Source organism: Mus musculus, chromosome 9 (genome assembly GCF_000001635.26).
Source record: "Mus musculus strain C57BL/6J chromosome 9, GRCm38.p6 C57BL/6J".
NCBI classification, from domain to species: domain Eukaryota; kingdom Metazoa; phylum Chordata; class Mammalia; order Rodentia; family Muridae; genus Mus; species Mus musculus.
This window is the reverse complement of record NC_000075.6, coordinates 116,690,296-116,715,978: the sequence shown is the minus strand read 5'-3', so window position 1 is coordinate 116,715,978 and position 25,683 is coordinate 116,690,296. Positions and strand designations below refer to the sequence as shown.

General features: G+C 42.2%; 1 protein-coding gene across 10 annotated transcripts in view; it reads left to right on the top strand.

Moving 5' to 3' along the window:
- Nucleotides 1-25,683, top strand: part of Rbms3 (RNA binding motif, single stranded interacting protein) — a 1,057,168-nt gene that overhangs the window by 913,935 nt on the left and 117,550 nt on the right. For all 10 annotated transcript variants that reach the window (NM_001172121.1, NM_178660.4, NM_001172126.1 and 7 more), the window contains one exon: nucleotides 20,113-20,159. In NM_001172121.1, coding sequence (NP_001165592.1) covers nucleotides 20,113-20,159 — 47 coding nt within the window. The remainder of the gene's footprint in view (nucleotides 1-20,112; nucleotides 20,160-25,683) is intronic.

The window sequence follows — 25,683 nt, the reverse complement described above, 5'->3', positions numbered from 1 at the left end:
CATCAGAAATTAAATGGACGAATGTAAAATCAATATAGAGCTGCCACATGCTACTTTACACAGAAGTAGGACTCAGGGGACAGTACATTATAGCTACTACAGTGCAAGAGCACTGCCAGGTCGAGCTTATGACCCAATGGCCCCTAGATTGTGTTTTCAGTGTTTTGAATTTTAAGTTGCTTTGATTGTTTTCAATTAATCTATGAAAACTTCACACACCCAGATCAGTGGACAGGCCTAGGGACATGGCTCAGAAATGAGCTCCTTTCCATCCTAACCTGAGGCCCAGAGCTCAGATCCATAAAAATAACAGGTGGCATGGTGACCCACCTGTAACTCTATCCTGAAGATATAGCTAGGGATTCTCTAGAAAAACTGGCTAAGGAAACTGGACATCTCATGAGCTCTGAGCATTTCTGAGCAACTTTATCTCAAGGAATATGTGGAAGAGCAATCGGGGTTGATTTCAAGTGTTAGGCTCAAAACGCCATGTGGATATTCATGGCATAGATGTACAGAGGTGCAAATACACATATACACACAACACACTCATAGAAAAACACATACTATGCACACCACACACCCATGAAAATAAAAACCACACATACACACACCACACACACATAAAAACACACACATACCCACACCACACACATGAAAAATACACACACAAACATACACCTTACATACGTGAAAAAATGACACACATCACACACACATGAAAATAAATACATACACATAACACACACATGAAAAACACACAGATACACACACCATACACACATGAGAAAACACACACATACACTACATATAGATACTATATACACATGAAAAAACACACACATACACACACCACACACATGAAAAATAGACAGATACACACACCATACATACATGAGAAAACACACACATACATACCACATATAGATACCATACACACATGAAAACACACAGCCATATACACATACCACACACATGAGAAAACACACACATACACATACTTCCCACACATGAAAAACACACATACACGTACACCACACACATGAGAATAATAGCAGACCACCTAGTCCAACATTCTATAATGCTATTCCGAGTCTTTCTTGCATTATGTTTATTAGAGTACAGTTCACAAATAAGGACCATACAATGATATATAGACTAACTTGTAGACAGAGGTTTTATTAGTGTTTTCTTTTTCATATTTTACACTTCCAGACTGATTATCCTCAAAACCAGTAACATTCTCAAAATAAGTTTCATGTACTCCTGTTTGTCACTGTTTGTCACCTGCGACGCTACCTGCATTCTCTGCTTCAGGTCTTCGACCACCCTGGATGCCTGTACAAAAAACAACCGAAGTGAAGATTCTGGGCTGAGACATTAGGGAAGAATCTTGGCTATTTTCTTCCTCTATTCAGTCTCAGGACTAAGAGGTGTAACTCTCTCCAGATCCTTGTCTGATGGGTAATGTGTCCATTCGTTCTCATGCTGCTGTGACAGACGCTTGAAAAGGTGACTTAAGAGAGGAAGGGCTCAGTCTGGTAACATTCAAGAATACAGTCCATCATAGCGGAGAAGGCATGGCAGGAGGAGCATGAGGCAACTGCTCACACGGAGTCAGGCTTCAGTCTAGAGGTCGAGATGAGAGATGAATGCTGTGCTCAGCTCACTCTTACAGTAGGTATGCCCACCTCAACTAGACTAATGCAGACACTCCCTTATAGCTACACCCAGAGGCTGGTCTCCCAGGTCATTCTAGATCCTGTCCAGCCATTAAGCATTAAAGCTGGTTTCATCTTCATTGATCATTACATTGAAGCAGGGTCGTAGTTTTTTTAAGAGGATAGTGTGTGTGTGTATTATGTATGTATATTTCAGCCTATAAAGCAATGCTACACATTTCAGTCACTGTTGAGGTGGGTCTACTTCAGCATGGTGTCCACCTGTAACTGTGGTACTTTAGAGGCTTATGAGGAGAATCATGAGCTTGAACTACATCCCGCCTCAAGTCTAGCAACACTGAAGTCAGTTGCAGGCACCTTTCCAGAAGCAACTGAAAGCAAGAGAAGATGGGGAGAGGGTTCTTGGTCATGGTTATCTGGTCTGAACTGGACGCCCTCTGACTTTGGCTTCCATTCGTTTGTATTTCATTCTGGTGGAAGCATAGTTCCAGACTTTCATACCAAATCCAGAGTATTCCTCCAAATCCCCTGTGATTAAGGAATGGACAAAAGTGTGGGGGGTCTGTATTGTGATCCCATAATGGCATCTGGGCAGGAAAGCAACATCCTACGGGAATACAAGAGTCAGGGCACAATTCTATCCCAAGGGCTCCTCCTCTCTTAGGCTGTCAGACTATATCACCTTGAATTTGAATAATTAATGTAGGGAGCCAAGCTTGAACTCCAAGGGCAGCAACCAGAGGCACCTGTTCTGTATCCATAAAAGGGAGTAGACCTGTGTATGTGGGGCAGGCATGGGGGAAACTTTTCTAGACCCAGGGTCCTAGAGAGTTTAAATCCAGCATCCCACAAACCCCTAGACACCTTTCTCTTTCATAGATGTGGATTTGAAAAACAAATGTATTATGTATATTCATTGTGCATAGTGCTGTGTCACATATGGACATTTTCATACAAATATATGTTGTGCATGTGTGCCCTCTCTATGCCTCCTTTTCCTGACCTTTCTGACTTGAAAACTCCTACCCACTAAAAGGCACTACTTAAGAAGATGGAATGCCTATGGCTAGAAAGATGGCTCTGTGGATAAAATGCTTGCCATTTGTCAGCATTAGGACCAGAGTTCAGAACCCTAGAACTGGGTATAGTGACTGTGGTGGCTGCCTGTCACCACCGGGATGGAGAAGGAGAGAGAGAAGGTGGATCTAATTTAGCCAGAATGGTGGAACATCAAGTTCCAGGCTCAGTGTGAAATTCTGTCTCAGTAAATAAGAGAAGAGAGCAATCAAGAAACTCACCCTGACATCCCCCTCTGACATCTTCATGCACACATATGCACCCACACACATGAAATCAAATACATGCATTCAATACACACACACACACACACAGAGAGAGAGAGAGAAAGAGGAGGGGGAGGAGAGAGGGAGAAGGATAGGGAGAAAGAGATGGGATATACATCTCATTTTCCTAAGGAATGAATTTAGAAAAAAAGAAACAAATAACAATAATAACAAAATCTCAAAAACCTGTATCTATAATAGGGACTAGAAGCTGGAGATAGCCTGAATCCAGTTGAGTTAAAATACAGGAAAAGACTAACCTACAACTAAATCTACATATTGTCTGGTCTTTGTGTCATGGTTTTCTGTACATCTTAAAGAAGACTGCAAGCACAGTAGGGAGAAAATTGGACATATTCTGCCACAGCTTGGACACCCTGAAAATGAGCTTACATTTCTGTACTGATTTTTTTCCCCCAAATTCTTTTGAAATGTGGGAAAAACCAAGGGGCCAGTAATGACCTGAGTGCCTAATAACAACAGAGAGAAGGAATTGCCCATTTCCCTTCGCTCTTGAAAATTGGGAAAAACTGATAAACCGAAAAGAATTTCCACTCGATGTTGCAAGCATTTTACAGTTAAGCTAAACATGGAAATTGATAGGCTAATTAAAACTTCATTATTTAAAGCTTTTTTTCTTCAGGGCAACATTTTGATAGTTAATTAGCATGCTTTGGTGAAATGCATTTATTTATTAAGCTGTAAGGCTGGGAACTTTGCACACAGAAATAGGCATGAATAAGCAAGATTTTCAAATGTAGATGCATGCTTGCGGCCATGACTTGACATAAATGGAAACCACAGGGTGGGGGCATTTTAAGTTATTATCTAACCTTGCAAGAGATTCCTAGACTGCAAAGTGGTACGGGGAAGAGATTCTCCACTGATCTAGAGTTTTTTGTTTTATTATTATTTTTTTTATTTAAACGTTTTTCCATATGTTATATTCTAATCATGTTTTCTCCTCCCCCAAGTCCTCCAAGATCAGCCCCAACTCTCTACCTGCACAAACTTGTAAATTTTATCCTTCACAAACCTTGTTAATGTCTAGCTCAGTAGAAGATGGCTAGATTTGTAAGCCTGCTTCAAGATGCAACCTGCAACTCTACCCTCAGAATCCCAGTGTTGTCTTAAATATATGGAGAAAATCTGGTTCATCTAAAGGACACTATGAAGTTCTAGAAGAATCTAGAAAACCTGCAGGAATCTCTGGCTTGGAGAAGCTTACAACCAGCCCTGGGTTGACATCTGACATTCCTACAGTCTGGAAGGATTATGGTTCTCCTTAAGATAGTGAAATGAAATATATTTCTTGATAAATAGCTTGACTGCTTGTTTAATGGGGATATCACTTCCTGGTCAACCCTAGAGCTGCCTCTACAACTTCCCCCAATCTGGAGAGAACTGGGTAATGGCAGTCATAACAGGAATCTCCCAGGATGGATCTCTATTGTTTATGCTCTGATTGGCCAATGTTTATGATATATTTGTGCCAAAACATGTTTTATGTCATTGTCAGGTAAAGGGTGAACTCCCTTTGTCTGTGATGTGAATGTCACCATCCCTGGGACACTGCATTGCCTTGAGTGGAGACCATATCTTCATGGCTCATTGCAAAGAGGATTCTGCTCATCTTACCCATAACAGCGTGCCTCCACATGGTCGGGAATCAGGAATTTCCCAAACTAGTTCTAAAAGATGTCAGCAGCATGCAGGCACAATCTACTGCTTATTTCTGTGTTCCCAAAGAATTCAATTCCAGTGACTACTGAGGCCAAGTTAAAAACCGGAATCTATTCCAACTAGCAAGCATGGCTGGCTAGAAAGTAAAGAAACAGTTGTCAAAACTAATATCTAATTGATGGTACTCTAGTACTTCAGTGATGATAGTAATTACCGCCAACACCTCACATGGGCAGAGAGGAAGAAAGAGAGATACAGAGAGAGAGACAGACACACACACAGGGAGGAAGGAAGAAAGACAGACAGACACACCGAGACAGGGAGGAGGAAAGAGAGACACACAGACACACACACAAACAGGAAAGAGGAAGGAGAAACAGACAGACATACAGACACACACAGAGGGAGGAGGAAGGAGAGACAGACACACAGACAGGTACACACCCAGAGGAAGTTAGGAGGAGAAACAGACAGACAGACACAGAGACACAGGGTGCAGCAAAGAGAGGCAGTGAGAGACAGAGGTATAGAGAGAGGCAGGCAAACACACACTCACATTCAGAGAGAGAGAGAGAGACAGACAGACAGACAGACAGACAGACAGACAGACACAGGGTCAGGAATCTGAGCGAGACAAAGACAAAGAGACAGAGAAACAGAGAGAGACAGTGAGAGATATAGAAACACAGAATGGGAGAAAAACAGACAGACACATACACACACACACAGAGAGAGAGAGAGAGAGAGAGAGAGAGAGAGAGAGAGAGAGAGAGACTTATTATATATATTTGCAGCCTGAATTTAGCAATAATGTAGAGATGATTGGATCAAATAAGATGTTGGGTATGTTTCCACTATGCTATGCGAGCTACTCAGATTTTGAAATTTCTTTATGTTTTGTTGTGAGTGGCTTTTGGGTTTGTGTAAAGACTTTTGAATATAAAAAAAATCTTAGTCTAAAATTAAAGAAAATTGTACCCTCTGACTAGATATTTACACCTAATTTTGTCTTTAAATAGTCCAGATAGCATTCATTATTATTAATATTACTTCCTGCTGCCCTGAAACACTAATCTTCTATAAGATATTCCCAAACTTGATGCTAATGGAATCAGAAAATATCCTTGGTAACTATCCTATCAGACTTTACTTCCAAAACTAATCTGATCACAGTCACAAATAAGAGACGTGAGAACTATATAAGAAGCAATTGAAGCAAGTACTCAGATTCTTGGTGAAAAAAGCCAAGACTATATTATGAAGGGAAACCAATATAGTGGGTGTTTCTTGTCCCTTGTCATGTTCATAATTCTCTGACAGAGTCAATTGAAAAGCAATCAGCAAAGCAAGACAAACATTTTCCTTCTAGATGATGCTCTGAAGAAACTTTTTCTTGTTACAGAAGGACTTAGAAAAATGATCTTCACTGTTTGGATACAAAAGTGAGCTGATGGAATTAATATTGTTAATAATCAACTCTCAGACTCCAGCAATAATCACATTATATTGAATAGAAAATCAAATTAAGTTTTGGGGGAGATTCAATGTGGCAATATTAAAGTTTGAAGTTCCTAAACTATTTCCACTTAAAGGATACTTTTTTTTTTCAGTAAATCTTGCGGTTAGGTTGCTTTTTCTTTTCCTTTTATTTTTGAGATTGTACTTACATTATCCCTCCCTTCCCTCCCTCCAAACTGCCCCTTATTCCTTTCCTTCAAACTGATGGCCTCTTTCTTTCATTAATTGTTATTGCACGCATCGATATATATCTATATACATATTCATTCCTAACTATACCCTGCTCAGTCTGCATACTGCTACTTGGGTGTGGTTTTAGGGCTGACCATTTGGTGTTAGACAGCCAGTTGGTGTGTTCTTCCCTGGGGAGGACTATTTCTCCCACTGGAGCATCCATTACTTGCCTGTGTTATTTGTATAGGGTTTAACCCAGCTGCTTCCCACTCTTGTCAGCCTTAGCATGTCTGCTGTTATTCTTGGTCAGCTCCTGTGTAGACACTCATGTTGACAAGACTTTATGGGTGTCACTTCTGACATTACTAGGAGTCACAATCTCACAGTAAACCCCGTGGTCCTGAGCTCTTATGGTCTTCCCCACCCCCCACCCCCCACTTCCTCAATGGCCTCTGAGCTGTAAGTACATGAATTGCTTTGTAGATGTAGCTGTTGGCACTGGGCTCCACAACTCTGCATTTTGATATCGGTTGATTTTTCTGTGATGGTGTTTGTCTGTTGTAGAGAGAGGTTTCCTTGGTGGTGATGAAAGCTACACTCCTCTGTCATTATAAGGACATATTTAGAACGTAGTTAGAGATCATGCTGGTTTAGGCAAGTGGTGGTTCTAAATTCTCCTCCGAGATCTGTGACTTCACTAGCCCGGGGTAGTTAGCTAAGTTTCCAGCACCAAGTGGAGTTTCCCTCTCATTGAGTGGCTCTTAAGTCTAATGAGAGAGCCATTGGTTGCTGCCAAGGTATGTGTGCCACTACTGCACCCTTGGGGCTATCATGCCATGCTGCTATGTGTTGTGGTTCATAGAATCAACCATACCTGGGAAGGACTGTTGGTAGCACCCTCCCTTGGAAGCCTGTGTGACACCTATTGGCACCATGATGGCTAGTCCACAGCAAGGAGGCTTCCAGCTCAGGACTCCCTGGGCTCTATGTCTGAAGTGCACTGTGACTTCAGCAATAAGGACTTATCTTCAGCAATAAGAACCACCTCTAGGGGACAACTAAAGGCAATAAATAGCACTACTCTGTAATGTTTGGGAGTCTCGTGGGCATCCCTGTCCAACAACTGAAAAGAATGCTTCTCATTCCTGCTGTTGGAGTTTTTGTTAGATGATCTTGGCTCTTAGAGGGAGCATTGTGAAGCCAGATGAGAAAATTCCATTTATATTATATATGTATATCTATACACAGACTTGCATGTATTGTAGGCTTTTATCTTTTAGGTAGAAAGCTAGTGGTATGACTTTTTAGACATCCTTTTCCTGAAGATATTTAAGTTCAATGCATTTCTATTAGCCAAGATATAGGCCTATAAATAAAATGAATATATATATATATATATATATATATATATATATATAATCTTGTATACACACACAAAGAGAGAGAGAGAGAGGGAGAGGGAGAGGGAGAGGGAGAGAGAGAGAGAGAGAGAGAGAGAGAGAAAGAGAATGTTATTTATTTTATCATGGTCAGCTTTAAGCAAAGTCATTTGTTATAATGGGGAAACCTGTATTATGTTTTATGTTGTCTGTCTTCACTCATGATTAAGAATGTCCTCTGTTGGTATCAAGAACCAGTTTTGCAGATTGGCTCCAAACTCAGGAAATGGCATACATATGTAACCCCTGTTGCCATGACAACCACATCCCCTCCCAGAGTCCACTTCCCACACTTACCTGCTAACAGGTTATGTTACAGCCTAAATAAAAGGCAGACCTTTCCCCACTTTCACCCCTTTTCCTGTTGTCTTTCTTTCTTTCCCCTCTTTGTCTCCAGTAAACCTCTTCCACTCGGAACCGCTTTGACCTGGTGTGGTATGTCCAGACACGAGCTGCTATTCTAACACATCAATAACCCCTGTTTTTTCAAAGCTGATATTAACAGGATTTCTCTTCCTTGCTTGTAAGTAGAGGAAGTCTGCACAGGTTTTGTGGCAGAGAATGATCTGCATGCTATTTTAGACTACAAGGCCAAGACAACATCGATGAACTCAATTCAAACACCTGGTCTCAAGACATTGAGTCATCACTTACTCTAAATCCATTTGTGATTGGAGTAAAAATATCCTTTTGTATCTCCACGAAGGTCAGCAGCCATACCGATGACACGGGGATACATCATATACCCAGATGTACGATGAATCATCTTTCTCTTCGAGTTGTACATTGCAGCTTGGCTGGCTTGTGTTTATTTCTATTTTAAACGAAGGTGAATGCAGGCAGCCTGGACATCAGATGAACTATTTCAGCCCTGTCTTGCCACTCCCTTCCTCTGCTGTTATCCTGATCCTTCCTTGGCTCATTGAGTGTCACTTTACCTGGTAGGTGCAGGAGGCAGCAGGGACACGGCTGTTAGTGTGCTTAGTCACAGGAAGACACCTTCCAATGGTATCTTCCATGCTTGCTTTCATACTTTCTCAGTCAGACTTCATTGCCTGAAAATGTCCTTTTAAATTGACTCACAGCCCAGCCATCAAAGCTGCAGCAAATTCATAGCTAGCGTGGGCCACAGATGGAGCCCAAAGCAAACTTCGAAGTGAGACCTTGTATCAAAATAAAATGTAAGTAGGACTGGGCATACAGATGAGCAGTGCAGCTTGTTCATAGAATGTATGAGACATGGGCTCCAGCCTCAGCGACAGGTCAGAACAGGAGTCGCTTGAAAGCTGGTCTCTGGATAGCTCAGGACTTAAGTGCACTTGTTCTCTCTCTCTCTCTCTCTCTCTCTCTCTCTCTCTCTCTCTCTCTCTCTCTCTCTCCCTCTCTCTCTCTCTGTGTGTGTGTGTGTGTGTGTGTGTGTGAACATGCATGCACACAGTCATCAGTGCAATGCAGGTACCCACAGAGGCTATGAGAAGTTGGGGAAGGATCCGTTAGAGCTATAGTAATTGTGAACTTGTTGATTGTGAACTACATTACCTTATATGGGTGCTGGAAACAAAATTTGGGTTCTCTGCAAGTACAGCAGGAGCATTTAGTCTGAGCTCTACAGTAAACTCAAGGTCAGCCCAGTATACATGAGACCCTGTCTCCAAAAGAAAAGGAGAACACAATACACACAAATTGAGTGACATTAAAAACAAATCAAAGAATTGTCTGTAATTAGGCTCAGATCTATACAACTGAGACTAAAGTAAGAAAACAAAGACCAACACAGTAATAAAAATAACCAGAGGTCATTGTTCCTAAATATTAACCATTTGTCAGCATGTGTCATGGTTTTACCAATCCACACTCATTTACAAGCCAAAGTGCTTCCCACAATTGAAAAACTCCACGTTGCCCCTTCCAGTGGAAGTCTGTCTGTCCCATGCTGAGGCACCCTGGGGAACAGTGTTTGGGAACATCATGAGCTTTGGGTGTGACAACTCTGAAACCTCCCTTCTTCTCTGAGGAGGGTAGAATAATAATTCTTTCCCAATATTACAGACTTCAGGGGCACTTGTATTCTTAGTTTTAGGCTAAGGATACAGGTCCTATAGTTTAAGTCACATGTTCCATAACTTCTGAGCTGAGAGATGACTCCGGGCAAGGTCTCAAGGCTCGTCAACACCATGCTTCAATCCCACAGGATCTCAATAGCTAGTGGTGCACGTTCATGATCAGAGACAGCACAGGAGATGACCAAGGTACAGCCTAGTGGCTGGTGCCTGGCTAGCTACACTGTCACAAACTATAATTGTGTTATAGTGATGTGATGCCCTTGTATAGTTCAGGTCTTCTGAGAGCCAGCTCTGCTCCTCCCTCTCTCTCTCTCTCTCTCTCTCTCTCTCTCTCTCTCTTTCAATACATGTAAAATAATGTTTATTTTCTTAAACGATAGAAGTAAAATCTGCTGCAAATATAATGCTGTTATAATTTTTTACTTGTGATATAAAGTATACTAAATACTAGAAATTAATATATTTTATGTTTGTCCCACATGGCACAAAGGTTCTAGATACATTGCACTCCAAGTCATAAATCACTACTTAACACTGAAGTATTAGATGTTTGTAAGGATCTTGGACGATTCTTTTTCTTTTAAGGTCATATAATCATAGAAGTCACAGGCTGGCAAAGGGAAAGAGGACTGAGAGGTAAATGTTAAAATAAAGAAAATTAAAACCAAATCGTTGCTGCAAACCATGGAAAAGACTAAGGACCACTGAGAGGTGACAAACTTCATAACTCATACTTTTAAAGAGAAAGGAGATGGACTATTAACTTACCTATTCTGCATTTAATGAAAATGTAAAATTAATATCCAAAGTCCTTCTGGGTTGAGTGAGATGCCTCAGCAGGCAAAGTTGCCTTCCTGCAACTCCAGGGACCTGAATTTGAGCCTCAGGACCCAGAGAGGGATAGAAGCAGGAAGGCCAGATGTTCAAGGTCATTCTTGGCTATATAGCTAGTAGAAGACCAGTCTGAACTGAGAGAAGAAGAAGAAGAAGAAGAAGAAGAAGAAGAAGAAGAAGAAGAAGAAGAAGAAGAAGAAGGAGGAGGAGGAGGAGGAGGAGGAGGAGGAGGAGGAGGAGGAGGAGGAGGAGGAGGAGGAGGAGGAGGAGGAAGGAGGAGGAGGAAGGAGGAGGAGGAGGAGGAGGAGGAGGAGGAAGAAGAAGAAGAAGAAGAAGAAGAAGAAGAAGAAGAAGAAGAAGAAGAAGAAGAAGAAGAAGAAGAAGAAGAAGAAGAAGAAGAAGAAGAAGAAGAAGAAAGAATAGTAGCACTATCTCAGAGCTGGAGAGACAGCTTAACAGTGAAGAGTATAGTTCCAAGCATCTATGTCATGTGGCTCACAATTCCCTGTAACTCCAGCTCATCTGACACCCTCTTCTGGCCTCCATAGGCAGACCTATCTTTAACTAGAAGTACACATAAGGCAAAGGTAACTATTATAAATGAAAATCTCGTGACCAGACACTAGGAGAACCTGCCTTCTTATGCCTTGAGGAGCTCTGGTTCAAACTTCAGCGAGCTCAGCATTTCTAATGTTTTAAGACACATAACTAGGGAATGGCTCCACTTGAGGCTGTTTTGTGATGTTGCTGTTGAGTGTGAACTAGTGTGTTGGTTAAGGTTTAGCCCCTCCCACTTACTTAGAATATTTTCCTCCATACAATAAATTATCCTAAACACGTAGACATACTACCTTTATTTGGATGCTATATTACAGTGAATTATCCATCCTCACAAATTCGAGGAAAACAGTGGATGCACAGTAGTTTTCCAAGGAGTCTGAGCATGGCTCTGATTCTACTCCACACACCTAGTGGGGCCCAGAGGGACAAGTTAGTTTAAAATTAAAGACCAGCAAACACGTGACCCAATGTTAGTCTTGACATACCTTAGAAAAATGTGTTAATCTAATTATTCCTTTTATTTACAATATTCTCACCTGCAAATGATAAGAAAACCACTGATTCACCCCATTGGGAACTAAAACAAGCCACACTAATGAAGTATTGGTTTTTCAACAGAACACAGATGGTAAAAGATTGATTGGCCAGCATGTCACCAACCTGGAAAGAGAGAGGGGCTTATACATAGAGACAGAATGTTTTTCTGGGGTTCTTGAAAACACTGGGCTTTGACTAATGGCTACCAGTGTGACCCTGTGGTTCTGCTTTGAGACATCGTCAGTTCTAAAGAACACAAGACACAGCTCAACATTGAGCATCGCCCTGCCTTCAGTTAGGTGTGCTATGGATGCTACTAGGGATCCTGATGCTTTGGCCAGCCTCTTGTGAGAAGAGTCTAACACAAGTCCAGGAAGACAGCATTTGTGTTATGACCCAGGTAGTCTTTGATTGACTTTGACAGCACTGAATCTTAAAAACTGTATATTTAGAAAAGAGACTGCCCTGCAGCCCTGAATACTGTCCTCACGAGACACTAGACATAAACACACTCTCAGGAGAAAGTGGATCATGATTCCAGTGAAATCACATGTGAGAGAGTCTGCTGGAAAACACAGGAATACTGTCTAGACTTGTGATATCTTTGAGCGTTTTTACAGATGTAGAGATGTTGTCTAAATCATTTACCACTAACTCCTTGACATCTATCACAAAGTATCTAGCACATGCTACTTAAGTAGAAAAGAATTAAGCTCTGTCTCCCTATGCTGCCAGTCTGCCAAGAGTCTTCTTAACCTTGCACTGTAGGCAAGTCTCCCTATGAGACCTGGGAAGCAACAGCTAGCTGTGAGCTCATACCCCTGCTTGGGTGAGTTGGGTCTGTTGCCTGGCCCTCCAGATAGGGCTTTATCTACTGCAAAGGCTGCATAGGAGGTTGACAGAGTAGGCTGAAAGGGAAGCCCTTCTCATTTAGAAGCCTCAATAACTTGGCTTCTGAACGCTAATACATTTTGATTTGATCAAATACCCTTTCCTGAAGCTTCTGAGCCCAACATTAATATGTAATGACTAAAGATAACAAGAATTTTTAAGTCCTCATAATATGGTAATTTTGTATCAAATGTATTTGATGTGTTGAGTCTTCTGCCTAGCCCATCTTGTCAAGGGAAAAATGGAAATACACACACTCACACACACACACACACACACACATACATGTATGTTCTGGGGAATGACTAGGTGTCTGCAGCCTGGATGTGGCTTGAGACCAGGAATACCACAGCAAATATTTCCAGGGCAAAAGGCTGAGGGCTGAACTCCATGTCCTCTGACTGAATTGAACAAGAAAGCCATGGCAACTCAGTGTGACATCAATCAACTGAGCTATTCTTGGAATCGCTGGCATGTCCTGGCAACCCCAGGCTCAAAGGCCTCAAGATCACCCCCATCAATTTTTAAGGGCATGTACCTTCCAGGCAGCATCAACTAAACCCAGAACTTAGAAGGATCTGGATCAGTCCTGCAACCACCTTTGCTCTGTTAGTTCCTTAGGCTTGCCCACTGCAGCCTCAGAATTCTGTATTTTCCATGGCTGGTCCCCATGTCACAGTGGTTTTTGACAGTATGTTTGCTACACCGTTGAACTGTAAAACATCATTGGTTAAAGATGAACTATTATATTATTTTAAACGCCACTAAAAAAGAGAGAAAAGTGACTTGACACACTATGAAATGCCGGCAGTTATTAGGGGAATCCCAATTTCACAGATATTAAGATGTGAGAAAACCAAAATGGTGTCTTAGATCCGTGAAATTCAGACATTTAGATTGAGATTAAAAAACAAACTCCCAGTGCAGACTGCTTCGTTCATTGTTGTGACTAAATTCCTACCAAAAAGCAGCTTAGAGGAAGAAGCATTTATTTTAAATCACAGTTTAAAACAGTACAATCCAGGAACTGGAGAAAGCCTGGTGGCTAAGAGCACTGCCTGCTCTTGGAGAGGATCTGGGTTCGATCCACTTACATTGTAACTCACAATTTTCTGTAACTCCAGTTCCAAGGGGTGTGATATATTGTTTGACCTCTATGTGCACTGCACATACATCCATGGAACAGGCAAAACACACACATACACACACACACACACATATGTTTGCTTTTTCCTGTTTCTCATTTAACCATGGAGCTCTTCCTGGAAAGACTTAGACGTTATCAGCTTTCCAACCTGCAATCTCTTCCTGTCTGTTTTATCTTGTCCTTCCCTGTTGCTATAAAAAGCAGACATCCTCTGGCAGGAACATTTTTAGAAGCCAAGAAGCAGAAATTCGGGAATGACACCGCGCCTAAACAACTGCTTTACAGCGCCTCTCGGTTTGATTCTATCAGACATAAAGAACTCACTTCGTTTGGCTCTCTGACTGCGTTTGCTAGTTTGAAGGTGATAAATCTACAGTGGTGCTTTCTCCTGATTCCTGACAGCCCTCTTGAAGCGATCCGGGTGATGCTTAGCAGCTGGTCCTCCAGCACAGGAGGACCCTGTTTCTCTCCTCCAGAGCCAAAACCACTACTCACCTCAGGCAGGCTGCTGGCTTCTGTCTGGTGCTGAAAGTCTCCACTCCCAGTGATCACCTCCACCTCCACCCCCACCCATGTCTGCCATTAGCCAAGGGCTTTACAAGGTCAGCTGAGAGCTGAGTCCACTTCAGATTTCTTAAAAGGAAGCTTTGTTAGTAAAATCAGGACCCTCAGGGATACACTCAAATTTCATTTGAAAGTTCTGTTTGCATGAGGTGTAAATCCAGAAGTCCCTCAAAGTCTCCGATTTCCTCCCTAATTTCTTCAACATGCATTTATCTAATCCACAACATGGAATTTTCTAAAGTGGTGTATGTAGGAAACATCTCCTAAGTGTTTTGAAATCCACTCACAGCCACCCAGCAGTTCTCAGGACTGCCTCTTGCAAGATGCCTCTGGTTAAGCACACCCACCATGTGTCAAGATAAACCTAGAACAAGAGGTAGAAGAATATCCTGCTGTGCTGGCTAGTTTTCCGTCAACATGACACAAGCTGGAGTTATCACAGAGAATGGAGCTTCAGTTGGGAAATGTCCCCATGAGCTCCAGCTGTAAGGCATTTTCTCAATTAGTGATCAAGGGGGGAGGTTCCCTTGTGGGTGGTGCCATCTCTGGGCTGGTAGTCTTGGTTCTATAAGAGAGCAAGCCAGGGGAAGCAAGCCAGTAAGTAACATCCCTCCATTACCTCTGCATCAGCTCCTGCTTCCTGACCTGCTTGAGTTCCAGTCCTAATATCTGTTGGTGATGAACAGCAATGTGGAAAGTATAAGCTAAATAAACCCTTTCCTCCCCAACTTGCTTCTTGGTCATGATGTTTTGTGCAGGAATAGAAACCCTGACTAAGACAAATTGGTACCAGAAGTGGGGTATTTCTGTGACAATCTGACCATGATTTAGGGAGGACTGTGAAACTTTGAGCTAGAAGATCTATTCGCTGTGGGAACTCTATGGGATGTTGTATAGGAACTTGGAAGATAATGTTGAGAACAGTGCAAAAGATGGAAGCCTGGCTTGTGAAATTTTAGAGGAAAGATTAAAGACTCTTTTCAAGGCTGCTACTATTTTGAGTGTGAAGATTCTGTGGTTCTGGTTAGCTGGTGCTAAAAATTCAGCTGTGATTAACAAGATACCAGAATTACTAAAACAAAAACTTTGCATTACTGGGACTATTGATGCTGGTTAGCTGGAGCTAAGAAATTAGCGGTGATTAAGAAGAGACCAGCATTGTTGAGGTGACATCTTCTGGGAAGTGTTTTCTGAAAGCACAAAGAGGCTGTGTTCCAGAGATAGCCAAGGTTGTACCTTGTGCTGTGGATGGACTTAATAATGTGTAAGAGTTACCCAGGTGGTACTGGTTTTGAAGGCATGAAGGGGTCACTCAGAGCAGCTGAGGCTTGGCACTGTGAGAGGCCATGAAAGGCCATTGGTGAAGGTGCAGCCTCAGTTGCAATTGACAGCCCAGGACTGAAGGGGTCATGCAGTGTTTTGGAGATGCCAGTACCATGAGATGACCACCAAGAGCAGCAGCAGCAGTGGAGTACAGGCATCTGGAGCCTATAGGAAATGCTGTACTACAAAGGACAGGGCTGGAGAAGTGACCCAAGCCCTTGAAGGAGCCCAGAAGATCATGAGTTGGATCCCAGACATTGGCCAGTTGGAGTTTAATTTTTGCTTTTGATTGTGACTGTGCCCTGATATTTTTCCCTCTTGAAGGAAAAAAATATTTTAGTGGATCCCACAGTTAAGAGACTTTTAATTATAAAAGACTTTGGATTTTAAAAGATATTGGATATTTTAAAAGGATTGAACATTTAATATGTAAAGACTGTGGGACTTTTAAAGTTGTTTATATCTTGGGGATAATTAAGAAACTAAGGGTTGAGGCTTACTAGTGATGTGTTTGTGTGTCAAGTTGACAAGGGGTCAATTATACTGGCTAGTTTTGTGTCAACTTGACACAAGCTGGAGTTATCACAGAGCTTTAGTTGGGGAAATGCCTTCATGAGATCCAGCTGTAAGGCATTTTCTCAATTAGTGATCAAGGGGTGAGGTCCCCTTGTGGGTGGTGCCATCTCTGGGCTGGTAGTCTTGGTTCTATAAGAGAGAAGGCTGAGCAAGCCAGTAAAGAACATCCCTCCATGGCTTCTGCATCAGCTCCTGCTTTCTGACCTGCTTGAGTTCCAGTCCTGATTTCCTTGGTGATGAACAGCAATATGGAAGTGTAAGCTGAATAAACCCTTTCCTCCCCAACTTGCTTCTTGGTCATGATGTTTTGTGCAGGAATAGAAACCCTGACTAAGACACCTGCCAACCATTGTCTTGGCTTTGTGATAGTCATGGAGTCTCTCTTCGAAGAATGAGTGTTTTAGACCAGGGAGTCACTCATGCCTGCTCCTAATGTGTATGCTATGGAACTGTCTGTAATTATAAGCTGTAGATATAACCCACTAAATCACTTAGATATAACTAGCTAATATCCAGCTTCTAGCTCATTCTTCTCACCTGTTTCAGTGAATTTCTCATTTTATTAAAAATAAAGTTACCTTCATTTCTGGACTGGTAGTGGATGCCTGAGGCAGGAGAATCACAAGTTCTGGGCCAGCCTGAACCTCATAGCATAATTCTATAAAACAACAATAATATTTTATTCAACAAAGAGTTTGTTTTTTCTAAAACATTTACCACTTTTTTTCTTTACCCAGGAGGCCTAGAAATGCCCCCATTATGGCTGAAATACTAAAGCAAAGCATAGATGTTGTTGAGAAGAGATATAAGTGCCTGCTTTTGTTTAAAATAAATTATTTATGCCACTGGCATACAAACAACATCAACTGGACAACTCTTGTGAATGTAACAAGACCTCTTAAAAGTCAACAACAGGATTAAGTGTCATTGTCTCATGTATCTGGCATGACAGTTTATTTTATTCTGAGATATTTTATGTAATTTTTTTCCCTGTGACTCTCGAGTTTGTCAACATGCCATCATATTTGGTGATCACACAATAGTCATTTCATGCCTCTGGTTTTGTCTAAAGGGGGCTAGACAGGGCAGCAAAATCAATTTCTTCCCCATCTTTGTAGGAAGAGACAACGGGAAATTGAATGTTGAATCTGCATTGAGGACATATTAGCATTTTAACTCGGGGATCTGTCACGCACACAGCGAGCCCCAGGTGCAGTCAAGCACTGTCTGGACAGTGATGCCCAGCCAACTCTTTGGCAAAAAAGAAAAGAAAAGAAATCCCTTTGTTTAACCCTTGACTTCCTTTGTTACCTACCCTGTTTCAACTGCATGTAACCCAAGACACTCTCTCTAAAGTACTCAGAGGCAAAATCATGAAGTAGGCCTCTTTTGTCAAAATCACCCCTCCCTACAATGGCTAGCTGTTCAATTGTACTCTTCAGATTCCCAGGTAGCAGGGCAAGGGGAATTGTTAGTCACTTTAACTAATGTTTAATGTGTGTCTATCTCCCAGGACATGCCCCCTGCTCTCTGAGAGCTTGGGGTGCTTGGTAACTTCCTCAGTGGAGACACCCCAGGCACCTGCTGGGGTGTAACAAATATCTCAGTCTACTTGGAAACCTCACTCCTCCCCCATCACGCCACTCCCAAGCATCCAAGCCACCATGCTTTAGGTCCTCATTCCAATCCCAATGACAGCGAGTAAAGAATCTCTGTTAACATGCGGGATGCCCACCGAGCAGGAGCTAGTTTCTTTCAGTTACGTGCATGTTAGCTCTAAAGAATCAGGTGGGGAAACGGGATTAAACTAGACAAGTGGAAAAACTCAAACACACACGCTCTTTCATTTCTTTAATATTTTTATGCTTTTCTTCTTATACCTTGGTAAGTCCTGGAAGCTCATTCACTTATATTTCCTATCTCTTTATTTTAAAGTAGTTATGAAGTCATGGCAAGTAATCAAAACGTTTCAAGGGTTCTTATATACATCCAGTTTCCCCAGTGGTTTCAAATTATATAATTATGGCAGGCTATCAAAGAGAGAAAATCCACACTGATAGGATTCAGTTGGTAACTGTAAAATAAAAACAAAAGTATCACTCTAAAGATAATCTGGGCTCTTTTAAACTCCTTTCTATATTCTGTTTCTATTTACAAGTGCTAACCACGAAGATGGTCCTGGGACACCCAAGGTTATCTGTCTACAGAGGGAAGACTCTCCAACTAAGTAGAGATGGGACCCAGGCTTTACTGAAGGCCCAAGCCAATGTCATAATGAGAGCAGCAGAGAACACACATCAGAAGGCATGGGTGCAAGGTCTCAGATTTCAGGATTCAAGAGAGATACTGAAATGGACTGTCTTTTTGACTAAGGGACTTACTGGGAGAGTCACTGTGACATAGATAGATGTCTATGTCATTAGATGACATGATGAGGTTCTGAGTCAGTTGGGGCCATGGTCTCCTCTTACAGGTTTTGGGGGAAGAGTGGTATAGCATATAATTGACAACTACTCCAAGTCATGTCTCTGATTTCCATGTAACAGAGTGAATGGGAAGATTTGGCTCTTTACTTAATGAGTGTCTATCATACAGGATGTACACCCTATATTTCCTAATAGCTTAGAGTGCTTGGTAAACTTCCTTTGTGAAAGACAGAGGGACTGGAGAGATGGCTCAGCTGTTAAGAGCACTGACTGCTCTTCTGTAGGTCCTGAGTTCAAATTCCAGAAACCACATAGTGGCTCATAAACATCTGAAATGAGATCAGATGCCCTCTTCTGGTGTGTCTGAAAACAGCTACAGTGTACTTACATATATAGTAAATAAATAAACCTTTTTAAAAGAAAAGATTCACAGTCACAGTATAGTACCTTCCATTTCTTTATAGTAGCCAAGGATCCAGAGAAAAAGAGGCCTGGGTAGCCCTTAGTTAAAGGACAACAATAGGGTTGTGACCTTGAGATAGCAGCTAACCTCAACAGTCTCCATTGTCTTCATTGATGGGACAGAGAGAGATTGCTTCTGCCTACTTCACAGAGTTGTCCTGAGGATCAAAGTCAGTGGCAGATGAAGGGACAAAGAAGCCTGGCTACAGAGTGCCACCATGAAGTTTATGTGCGTCCCTGATACTACCACTGATTATAGACATGTCGTTTTTCGTTTGTTTCATTTTGTGTTTTAAAAGTAGCCTTATACTGAAAAAAAAAAAAGGAGTAAGACTTGTTTTTCATTAGCCACGTGAGCCAGAATGTTCCACCCTGTGTAAGCAAACTCCCTATTTTCCTATTCTTAGTAGGACAGGAAGTAGCAATATATTAGACAAACTCTTTATAACTCATTAGCTACGTACCTCGGCGAGATCTCTTGATACACTTTCTCTCAGGTGGATGCATCTTGAGGATCTGAGCCTTTACTCCTGGCTGCGGGCGCCTTCCTTTATTTGTAGCATGGGATGTATAGGTGTTCCTGTAACTGCTAAGAGAGCCACAGCCAACCACATTAGCCAGCGATGGTTTATGAAGTAGAGGTGAAGATCACCCAAGCTCCATCATCCCTTTGTCTATTTGAACAATATTATATAAACTCCCATCTCAGATTGGCAAATTCTGGTTAGTGAGTAGTGAGACTTGTCCCACAGGGGCAAGAAGGGTAAAGAAACATGTTGGAGGGACCCTTAAATCAAGGAAACAAGGTTTTTGAAGTGAATATTTTGACACTATAATAAAAATGTTGAGATATCTTTTTTTTCCCTATTCTTCTTCTATTTCTATACAGGCTGGCATGGCTCTGACCTATGACCCCACAGCTGCCCTACAGAACGGGTAAGTAGACCCCATTTTCTCAGTTTTTATTTTTTTTCTAAGTAGTCTATGGCCTCTAAATCCCCACCAAAGAAAGTGGCCATTGTACTGGCTGGTTTTGTGTGTCAACTTGACACAAGCTGGAGTTATCACAGAGAAAGGAGCTTCAGGTGAGGAAATGACTCCATGAGATCCAACCATAAGGCATTTTCTCAATTAGTGATCAAGGGTGGGAGGGCCCATTGAGAATGGTGCCATCCTTGGGCTGGTAGTGTTGGGTTCTACAAGAAAGAAAGCTGAGCAAGCCAGGGGAAGCAAGCCAGTAATGAACATCCCTCCATGGCCTCTGCATCAGCTCCTGCTTCCTGCCCTGTGTGAGTTCCAGTCCTGACTTCTTTGGTAATGAACAGCAATGTGGAAGTGTAAGCTGAATAAACCCTTTTCTCCCCAACTTGCTTCTTGATCATGATGTTTGTGCGGGAATAGAAGCCCTGACTAAGACAGCCATATATATAGTTTTCTTTTGTGGATGCTCTCTTAGCAAGACATTTCCCACTATTGGTTCCTTCTCCTTAGAAGTTCCCACAGTTCTAAGCCTTCCCTTAGCTCATCTCTTCTAGTCTGCTGATATCTCCAAACTGGAATGCAAGGAAGGCCAGGTGTGGAGGGAGCATTGGCATGGCTGAAGGTAGTCACCCATGTCTCTAGGACTTAGTTGCCCAGATGTCTCCTTTGAGGTCAACTTTGAATGGTGCACAGTATTTGACCAGATGCACTTCTGCAATGGACTTAGTTCATGGTCAGTCTTGTTCAGCTAATTGTATCTTTGTTCTTCATTTTAATCTGTCTGGAAATATGTAGCCTCTTATTTAGCTTTGAATTCTGCCTCCAAAAACCAAGACTTACTGTTAAGCCGCATGCTGTGGACTCTCTAAAACTGTCCTGTAGTCGGATTACTCTTCTGTTTCTCTGCTTCCCTTTGCTTGGCTTTGGGTGAATTTTGCCATTGGCCCTGAGCATTTGCTAGCTCTCTGTTTTCCTTCCAGAATTAAGGTAGGATCAGTGACCTTGAACTTTCTGGTTTTTATTTACAGAGTTCTTGCTATTAGAAATGGGAAAAAAGATAATTTTTTATAGTTAATTTTTTATAGTTAATTTATAGTTAATTAGTAGTTTAAGCACAGTTGTGATCATTGATGTTTAGATCAATAACTATTTTGCTAAGCCACATAGGAGTGAAATCTATATGTCATACTGGCTTACTCATAAACTGTTAAATGCATAGCTTCAAAATTATAGGTGTCATCTGCACAACGACATGGCCATCATCCCCAGGTGGCATTGGTATTAACTTCAAAATAGTGTGTTCTCTCTGACTTTCCCTCTTGCTCAGTTGTTCACAAAGCTATTGTAGAGTGCTTTGACACTAGAGCACATCCCCGAGCTTACACCTGAACAGCAGACATGGTTTATTTCAAGTCCTGTGCTGTGCCATTGGGATGAGGGCAAACATTCCCATTTTTCAAACCATAAATCATTATATCTGCCATAGGTGGAAAAGATAATCAAATACCATGTTTAACTCTGAGGAGAGCCTGACATCTCAAGTCCATCTGGGTCATTAAGAAAGACAGCATTGACAGGCATGGTAGCACACACCTTAAATCCCAGTACTTGGGAGACAAAGGCAGGCAAATCTGGGTTCAAGGCCAGTTTGGTCTACAGAGTGAGTTTCAGGACAGCTGAGGCTACAGGGAGAAACCCTATCCAGGAAGATTAAGAGAAAAAAAGAAAGAAAGAAAGAAAGAAAGAAAGAAAGAAAGAAAGAAAGAAAGAAAGAAAGAAAGAAAGAAAGGAAGGAAGGAAGGAAGGAAGGAAGGAAGGAAGGAAGAAAGAAAGAAAGAAAGAAAGAAAGAAAGAAAGAAAGAAAGAAAGAAAGAAAGAAAGAAAGAAAGAAAGAAAGGAGGGATAGAGGGAGGGAAGGAGGAAGGGAGACAGAGACACAGACACAGAGAGAGAGCAGCCATTGTGAGTACCATGGGATTTGGTGTGGCATTTGGGGGTGCTGACTTAGCTCATTAAAACAATGGGCATCAGGCAGACACGTTCTAAGGATATGAGCTTTCTGAGCAGAGGGGTCTGTAGAGTTGACTACCAACCATTTACAAGAGTAGAAATTTCTCCTGAGGGAACTGTGCCGGTACAGAAAGTTATGCTGGAGTGAATTTGAAAGTTTAAAATTTGCCTCTTCATTATGGTGTGGCATAAATAATGAAGAAGTCCTTGAAGCAGGAAGATCTTAGAAATGGGGGAAATCACTGAAGAGAGATTAAAATAGCCTAAGGCTGGAGAGAGAGCTCAGTCAGTTAATGCTTGCCTTGTTAGCATGGGGACCAGAACCTACAGTGAGGAAATGCTGGGCAAAGTGGCTCGGAACTGAAACCTCAGCCCTGGGGAAGTAGACTCAGAGAGATCTCTGGGGCCAAGTGGCCAACCAGCATACCTGGCATCTTCCAGACCACTGAGAGACACTGTTGTAAAAAACCAAGGTGGACAGAGTCCTGAGGAATGACAGATGAGGTTTACCTCTGACCCTCACAGGCCTGCAAGCCAACCTGCATACAAGTATGAATCAGCATTCACAGCACACACACACACACACACACACACACACACACACACACGAGAGAGAGAGAGAGAGAGAGAGAGAGAGAGAGAGAGAGAGAGAGAGAGAGAATTAAAATGATCCAGTTAGAAGACCACAAGAGTTTGTTCTAAGAAGCTTGATGTATTAATGGAAGAGGGAACAGAGGAGAGGACGTCACAAGGGACTGTCCATCTAGCAAGGTAACACAGTGAGGAGCCAGGCCCTGTTTCTGCTGCTCTCTATTGTACTGAAAGAAACTGAGACAAGACCCTTGCCTTGAGCCCGGAACCTTCTCCGGATGCCTGCTCTTCCCCAGCTTTAGTTTTTCCTCAGAGTTTGTTTGTTTTTTGTTTTTATTTTTCACATTGTCCCCTTCTTCCAATGAGCCCCGGCCATCTCACATTCCTCTGAATCTCAAGCCTTTACATTCTGTATCTAAGGCCGTGGCTTGCAGTGGCTCTGTGGTTTGTGTTTGCCACTGCTTCTCAGAGATCATCACCAAGAATCATCCTGTTTCCTAATGAGGCAGACAAACCTATGTGTTTCTCATGTCTTGAGTTAATGGGATTTATGGGGCCAGGAGATGGCTCACGGGCTAAGACACTTTCTGCACAGGTCTGATAGCCCAAGACAGTTGAGCTAATTTCAAATTCTGGAGCATAAATAAGATGTTGGAACCCATGTACAAAGACAGATGCATCAACATACTTCTGTCATCCTGCATGTCTATGGTGAGATGGGAGATGGCCACAGGAGAATAAACTCAAAGCCTGTAGTTGGATAGCCTGCAGTATGCAAGAGCAAAGACAGTCTCTCAACAAGGTGAAAAGTGGGAAGCAACTCCTGACAGTGGTTCTCTGAACTAGACACACACACACATGCATGCACAGGCACACACATACACACATGCATACACAAATACACACTCAGTCACACAATACATACATATACGTGCAAATACACACACATGAGCACACAAACACACACACAGAGCAGAATGTATTAGCCTGTCATCCACTGTAGTGTTCTTTACAAGAAAAAAAGGAGTTTTATATGCTGCTGTGGAGTTGAAAGAAGTACAATGATTGTCCTTACTTTTAAATGCTTTTGTTGCCTTTGGTTTTATTGGGGCCTATGGCAACTATAATTGGAAGTCACTGGTAGAACAGCCATTTCTATAAGTATAATGCCAAAATGTCTTCACATATTTTCTCAGCAAAGGGCCCCTCAGGTAAATATCATCTCCTCTAAGGGGCACAGACCCTGTTAGATTACCTGCTCATCAGTCTAGAGAATCTGTGTAAATTCCAGAATTGAGACATGTTCCATCAGGTGGGAAGAACCTAACGAAGAGGAGCATTCACTGCTATAAGGAAGAAGCTATCCCTACCGCATGACTCCATCACAGGCTGGATCCAAAGACAGAGGCACAAATCGCTCCATTCCCCTTAGAGACTGCAGAATACTACTTACTGCTCAGCTAGACGAGTTCAACAGCAGCCCTCTCTGTTTGGATTTAAAGGCTCTTCCTATTCATAAAATCATTTGGTGCCACAACTGAGAACGAAAATTTCACTTCATCTTGACTCCAATAAACATATAGAGTCACAATTCTAATAGGAGATAAAATAAAAAACACTGTAGCAATAGATGCATAAGTACTAAAAATATGCTTCTATTCAGTGTTTAAAAGACTTGTTTTAGTTTTAATTGTGTGCGTGTGTGTGTGTGTGTGTGTGTGTGTGTGTGTCCACATGCTCACATGAGTATGGTGCCCACTGAGTCTAAAAGAGGGGACTGATCCTCAGGAGCTGGAGTTGCAGGAGATGGAGAGCCACTGAAGATGGGTGCTGGGACTCACATCAGGACCTCTGCAGGAGCAAGAAGCATCCTTACATGGCCAGCCATTTCTTCAGCCCAGCATTCACTTGTATAAGTACAAAATACCAGAAGAGTAGCACACAAACGATGGAATTTACTCTCTGGGAAGACTCAGAAGTGCTTCAGGAAATAAGTGAGGAAGGGTACTTTAGTTTTTACCATTTACCTGATTCTATGTATTATTTTCAAAGATGAAAATGGATTGCATCCGATCATACAGGAGAAGTTGTGCTCTGAGGAGGGCTTCCAAGCTCTCTGATGCACCAGCAGGAGCTGTTCTCTCGCCAAGGCCTCCACATTGTAGTAAAGAGTGTGTTTGGTGGTCCTCTGGTGTCTGGTAACCAAACTCTAAGTCAAAGGGTTTTCTGAGTATAATATGGAGCTGGATTCTTGAGTTTCTCTCAATGCTAGGACTAAATTCCTAAAAAGAAGCAGTTTAAGGATAGGTGGAGAATTTGTTTTGCCTCACATGGTTTGAAGGGGCAATCCATTATGTAGAGAAGGCAGCACAGTGGGGGTGATCAGAGAGGATTTTGACTGTGGAGGCCAGAGAATGCGGGTGCTTGGTCACATCTACTAGGATCAGGGAGCAAGAAACAGCCTGGAAGCAGAAACAGAAACATGCCATATCCTTCCTGAAAACCACTTCCTGGATTCAGAATCCTCTCAAAATACGAGCATCAGCTGGAAAGATGAATGTTTAACTCCATGGGTCCAGGGGGAATAGCACTCCACATTCAAACCACAACAGGGACGTTACAGTCACGAATCACGGCATCTGTGGTTGCTTCCACAACATGAACTCAGGATCAAGCCATTCAACCTTCTAGCCTGGAGGAAGGAAGGGCTCGTGAAGCCCCAACCCCATCTGAGTGAATCCATGTCTGCTGAGGAGGGGACTCTGTTTCCTTCAAAGATGTTGCCCCTGGTGGATTGCCCATGTACCACCAGATGGTCGCACACCCATACACATACAAGCAGTACTTCTCAGTAAGTTGTAAAATAAAAAGAATAAAT